This window comes from Sitophilus oryzae, unplaced genomic scaffold (assembly GCF_002938485.1).
Source record: "Sitophilus oryzae breed Bouriz unplaced genomic scaffold, Soryzae_2.0 scaffold_471_pilon_pilon, whole genome shotgun sequence".
Classification (NCBI taxonomy): Eukaryota; Metazoa; Arthropoda; class Insecta; order Coleoptera; family Curculionidae; genus Sitophilus; species Sitophilus oryzae.
In genome coordinates this window covers 1,072,734-1,079,206 of record NW_022147053.1, presented here as the reverse complement: position 1 = coordinate 1,079,206, position 6,473 = coordinate 1,072,734, and the positions used below count along the sequence as shown (strand labels likewise).

At 31.4% G+C, this 6,473-nt stretch overlaps 1 protein-coding gene across 2 annotated transcripts; it reads left to right on the top strand.

Annotated features, from left to right (window-relative positions):
* Positions 1–2,999: 2,999 nt before the first annotated feature.
* On the top strand, positions 3,000–5,753 carry LOC115886173. Of its 2 annotated transcripts, none has more exons than XM_030905252.1 (3): positions 3,000–3,262; positions 3,644–3,781; positions 3,850–5,753. In XM_030905252.1, the coding sequence occupies exons 1-3, from the start codon at positions 3,196–3,198 to the stop codon at positions 5,703–5,705; spliced, it is 2,061 nt and encodes a 686-aa protein (XP_030761112.1). In that variant the 5' UTR covers positions 3,000–3,195; the 3' UTR covers positions 5,706–5,753. The 2 variants fall into 2 exon arrangements, with proteins under 2 accessions (XP_030761112.1, XP_030761111.1); XM_030905251.1 differs by having other exon boundaries at positions 3,611–3,781.
* Positions 5,754–6,473: the final 720 nt, after the last annotated feature.

Here is a 6,473-nt window from a genome sequence, read left to right as displayed (position 1 = left end):
ATCATTTGTACTTCGTTCAGTTACGTATTGCTGTGGCATTACTTTAGCCCAATTTTATTAAAAAAATCTGCTTACTCACAAGTATTGTTGTCTTGGGTTTAAGCTCATTTTTTATATAGGTGTTTGAAGCAAAATACCAATTAATTTTGACCAATAAACTACCTATATAGTTGTACATTATTTGATATCTTCCAGTAATTCAGTAGATAATTTGTAAATCCTAAATTGAACGTATCTTGTCTTGCTTCTACAACAAAAAAAAATCAACAATGTGGTGAAATACTTTTGTGTGTGAGAAATTCTTGTGAGTATTTAAAAGCTAAATGATGCGCAACCTACTATAATAAAAAAATAACTACCTATACTAAATAGAGACTTTTAAATGTGTATGTATTGAACTTTACTATTTTACTATTTATATTTAGCTCTTGTGACGCAAGCAAGTGAAATAATAAGATTAATTCATTAATGGGTCAAATGTAGAACAATTGGACAGGTTAAGATTTTGCTAAATATATACCAAAAAAAACCATAAAAAGTATACACTCCTACATATAAAAACAGCACAGAAAAAAACTGGCACCCTTAATATATTACTTACAAATATGCTGAGATAATACTGATCGTTTAATACATCGTTTTACTGCATCAACTCTTCAGAACCAAAACCGCTAAAATTAATCCGTTCGTTTGAATAAAAGACAGTTGGAACTGTGTGGACGGTGTGGCCAGATTGGGCGATTTGTCGCAATTTGGGCTACTTTCAAGATTTCGGCGACCATTTTTTTAGCAAAAATCATAAAGTAAATTGGGCATTTCAAATCAAATTATGAAATCAAAAATAATGATCATTGTCTGTCAGAATCGCTTGTATCGTAAAGTGTATATTAATAGGCCATTACAACTCAAAAGAAGAAGAAGTTTAGTTTCTCCCAATATCTCTGGTTTCTCCGCACCCTGTTCTGACACTAAACTGGCGCTGCGTTCAGGGCGTTCCTAAAGTCCCTAGATATATAAAGTACCGCAATTACCGCCATATTGGCGCCAAAACTAGCGGCAAATTTAAAAAAGAGGCCAACATTTCGCTGTTTCGGCTTTTTAAACAGCTGCTTTTTCCAGCGCCAATATGGCCGACCAACATTGACAGGCAAGCCGTAAAATAAAATATTTATTAATTGTAATAGAATTACGTTTATTATCTACAGTTTACCTTCATTTTAACGTAATATCAGGTTGTATATTAATTTTCAATTTCATAAATTTAATTTTTTAGGCCTATATATGTTAAGAGGTTATAAACGAATGGTTTCCGTACAAGTGTTTTTCATTTGTATTAGCATTTATTTTATGTTACCTTTTAGCGCAAAGTACGCCAACAGAAGTAAGTTAATAGGTAAGAAGAAATAAAGTTGGAATAACATTTAGCATTTTAGTACTTAATTCAGTCGAAACAAACAGTTGGAAAAACTTTGTTTGTTGATGAGAACGGGATACCTATACCATAAGTAAACTTTCACTATTATACCAGTTATGCTGTAGTTAGTTTTGACAAATAAGCATGATTTAACGAAAGTCTTTGGAACTATGAATCCAGGAATAAGCTACAAACTTAAATTTGAAGGCCGGCTTTTATACGAGAAAATTTTGAACCATGGTTGAAACAAATAAATGTAATAATTAAATTGATGATACATACCTGCTATTTTTGAAATATATTAATATATTGATAGAAAGGTTGTTTTAATTGGTATTACTTCAGGTAGTTTTGGCATTTTAGGTATGTAATTGTGCACTTAATTTAAAAATAACTTAGAAAGAAGCTTGAAACGCATAGGAGCTCTTTATGTATGCTGTATAATTAAGGTTTGTATGTTATGGAGTGATTTTTATACAACAAATTTATTATTAGTTGAATAAAAGCAAGTTAATACCACATAATACAATTAAAATATATTTTGCTCTGCAATTTAATGTTATATTTTTAAAACAAGTGTCATAATGTTTAAGTATCATTATTATACAAAAATTATACTGCTATAAATTTAACATTGAAATAACATTGAATCACATTTTTATATTTGTAACTGACAGTATAAGACCAAATTTTTAAATATAACTTTACATGCTTATATTATATTGTTTACTTTTTATTAGTAATTACAATATGAACCAAAAAATATTAATTACTATCAATAAATACATAAAAACTAATCTATTTAAGTCCATGAAAATAACTATATAGTCAGCATATGCATAAACAACATTCTTGTTAGGATCAAATTTATTTGAGCTTTTTTCATTGTTTTGATTAATATCCGTGTTAGTCCTTGTTAGTTGGTAAAACCACCTGAAGCGATATCATCCAAATCTATATATGTATCATAACATAACATATTCTTTTAAATAATTATCCTTCCTTTGGTCTGATGATAATATATTGTAGATTTATCTAAACTTCTTACTGCAAAATGTTGAAAACTAAACTACACTAAACATTTTAGGGAATGATTACGTAGAGATTTCACTTACACTTAGCATCCTTTTTAAAAGATATGTATGGTAGTTTGCAAGTAAGGTCTTTGTCTTGTTCTAGATTAGCTTTCTAGAGGTGGATCTCGGCCTGACCCACTGCGACCTTCTCAGATCTATTAAGGTCTTGTCTTGTTCTATAATGAAGTTTTATGTACCAATAGGATATACTACAAATAAGATTGTTAAAAATATTCACTGGAACATAAATAAATTCAATCCACTACCTAACGTGTATTGAATATCGACGATGTTAGAAAACACATAAAATGACGGCCTTTTCTTGTAATACACATTTCTTCACTAAAGATATCGACGCCTATACATTATTAACTAACAAATTTGTAGCATTTTAGTGGCTTTATAATTATTTTAAAATATGTGGATAAATATTTTTATTCTGAAAATGACAGCTTCTCAACATTTGACATGACAAATTCAGACAAATGTGACAATTAAACAGTCCTACCACTACAGTTTTTCCCGAAATACCCCAAAAATCCGCCATTTTGGCGCCAATAACATTGAACAAACCAATTGCGGTACTTTATATATCTAGGGACTTTAGGCGTTCCGTGTTCTGTTAATCTTATTTATACCAGAGATTTATACCTGTGATTTATACTATAATATATTTGCATTTGTGTCGCCTGTCGCATTTAGACTATGGGTAAATGGGCGAAATATGAAAAAAAACACAAGAAGGAATGGGAACGTGAAGCCTTGTTTAAAGGTAAGTACCAAGTAAAAACAACATTTCCCGTAAAAGTAAAACCCATATCCTGTTTCTGTGGTCGTTTGGGTTAGACTTTGGTAGAATATCATGGATTTGTATTATTACCTACATAACATAACTTATAACATTTTTATTCATGTTTAAGCAGGGTTTTATGGAAACGTAATTTAAAATTTTATTTTCTAACCTTACTTATTGCATTTTGGTGTTATCTTGCTATTTAGAAAGTAGACATGATGTTACCCCCCATGGGACGGTTGTTTTAATTATTATTGGTTATTGGCGCGTTGATTACTGGTTGGTTTGGTTATGGTTGGTAGAAATAGAAAATTGTTGTTATTGTAGCTTGGCTCACATCTAATCCCAACCCCAATTCAGATGTTTCCAGCTATTGCAAAGTGTGTGAAACTGGATTGAGGTCCCACAAATCTGATCTAGAAAAGCATGCAAATACCTCTAAACACAAACAGCAAGCCTGTAAGGTGGATAAACGTCAATTACCCCTTCCAAGTTTTGGTATGTTAATAACTTTCTGCAGTGTATGTTTTTTTATTTTTTTTAGTTACATTAATTTTTACTTTTAGGTATATCTGTAGCAAATAATTCCATTAAAAAAAAAGAAATAATATTGGCTTGTTACGTAGCTACTCACACAACTATTCGAAGTGTCGACCACCTGACAGACATCATTAACAGCTTTAATGATAACGAACAGACAACATCGTTTCGATCTCAACCACCACGAGAGTTACATCTTCACAGGACAAAATGTTCAGCCATAATCAAGAATGTGATAGCTCCATCCTTACTGAATGAATTAATTGAAGACGTAGGTACTTCTCCATTTTCTATTATTTTAGATGAGTCGACGGATGTGTCCACCAACAAATTATTAGCCATAATGATAAAGTATTATTCTCAAAAAAGAAATGATGTTGTTACACAATTTTTATCATTTATTAGTGTAGTTGAAGCTACTGCTCAGGTTTTGTTTGAAAAAGTATGTGAATTTTTTGAATCAATTAAATTGCCTCTAAAAAATCTGATAGGACTAGGTACAGATGGGGGATCTAATTTATGCGGAAAAAATCATTCTCTTTTTACCCTTTTAAAAACTAAATTTGAGCTAAATAATTTAGTACTTGTAAAATGTATATGTCATAGCCTACATCTCTGTGCTTCAAAGGCCTCGGAAATATTTGCTGATGAAATTGATTTCTTACTTAAAGAAACTTATAATTGGTTTCAAAATAGCACTCTAAGACAAAGTAAATATAAAGAAATATTTAGTTTAATAAACAATGATAGCAAATTTACTAAGATGACAAAATTATCTGGTACACGTTGGTTGTCGAGATACCGAGCAGTGGAGAAAATTTTAGCCCAATATTTAGAACTAGAAACATTTTTTACAATAAACGCTAATAAAGAAAGATGTCACAGTGCACAATTATTGAGTAATGCTTATAAAAATAAAACTAACAAGGTTTATTTAACTTTTTTATGTCCAATATTAAAGCAGATATACTATCTTAATTTATATTTTCAAAGTGCAAATGTGGATTTCTATAAAGCATTTGAGGACGTAATTACAACAATATGGTCATTAGCAGGACAAATTATTAAGCCACTGATAATTATTCATCTTGATAAGAATCTGGAGCTTTTAAGTAATGCAATGAAATACGATCAAAATTTTTTAGACCTAGACTCTTGTGATCTTGGTTATTATTTTGAGCAAGAAATAGATGCAGCCCAACTAAATTCTGAAGAAATAATAGGTATAAAGAAAAAATGTTTTCAATTTATCAAAGATCTTTTAACACAATTAATAAATAGAATGCCTAATCATTTAGATGTATTTTTACAAATACGAAACTTTAGTCCAGGTCTGATTTTAAACCAAAAACGAAAAAAATTTGGAGAGCTACCTTTAATGTATGCAAATCCAGGAACCTTGACTGACCTAGAGGCACAGTACCGAAATATACTAAATATTAACTGGGCGGAAATATTTAACGGAAACATCCCAGACGACGCGGTAACTTTTTGGAAAAAAGTTGTGACGCAAAAAAACGCAGCAGGCGAATTAATGTTTAAAGATCTTTCTTTATTGGCGTTTACATTTCTCAGTTTGCCGTCCTCCAATGCTGTTGTGGAAAGAACATTCTCAATAATGAATCTGGTCAAATGTAAAATCAGAAATCAAATGATGCTAAATTTATTAAATTCGATAATGGTAATTCGTTATTATTTTTATGTTAGGCAAATATGTTGCAAATCTTTTGAACCCACGACAGATATGTTTTCTAAATTTAATTCTCAGGTGATGTATAATAATAATAAAACTACTCCCTTAAAACTATCAGAAAATGTTCAAGATTCTACTGATGATGACGATATTGATGATGTATTAACATTTTGTGAACAGCTTTTGTAAAGCGGTACATATAAGTATAGCTAAGCAATAAAGAATGATTTAAGATAACCGATTGTTTTTTTTTCTTATACCATCTATTGGTTAGGATGTAAACTAAAGCCGAGCGAACCACCGCTGGTTATGGTTGACAGATAAACAATGCTTTAAATGTCATTTAGCTACCGATCGGTTGACTATTGACGTTTAAAGCATGTTTATCTGTCAACCATAACCAAACGGTAAATTGCTCGAAATCGCCTTAAAGTGGCGATTTTGGGCGATAAATTGGAGTCTGCGTGGCGACTACGCCGTGAGAAATCTGGCCACACTGCTAAAAACTGCAAGAAATTTACTTTCCAGTATATAATGATATATATCAGTATCCTTTATCCGCTGCACTGTAAACGGCTATCAGCGCGCAGCGGCGCAGAGCAAACCTCGGACAGGTTGACTAACGGCGACGGTATCGTACAGGTTTTGTGCATCGAAATCGACCATAAGGTCCATCTTATTTCTACAATCAATCAATTAATTAAGTCAAATACAGGAGTCAAATTTGGACTTAGCATCAGGTTAACACGTTTCACTGGCAATATGATATGCCATTCTATCACAAATATATTTAGAAGTTATATTTCATTGGATTTCGTTTATTTTCTCTACGTATAAAAACATAAAGGCGACATAGAGTCTGAGCCCAATCTCCGTAAAAAAATGACACGGAAAACAACCTATAGGAAAAATCAACTTCTAAAAAAGGGTCGACCAAAATGGGGTTTGCGGTCGGGC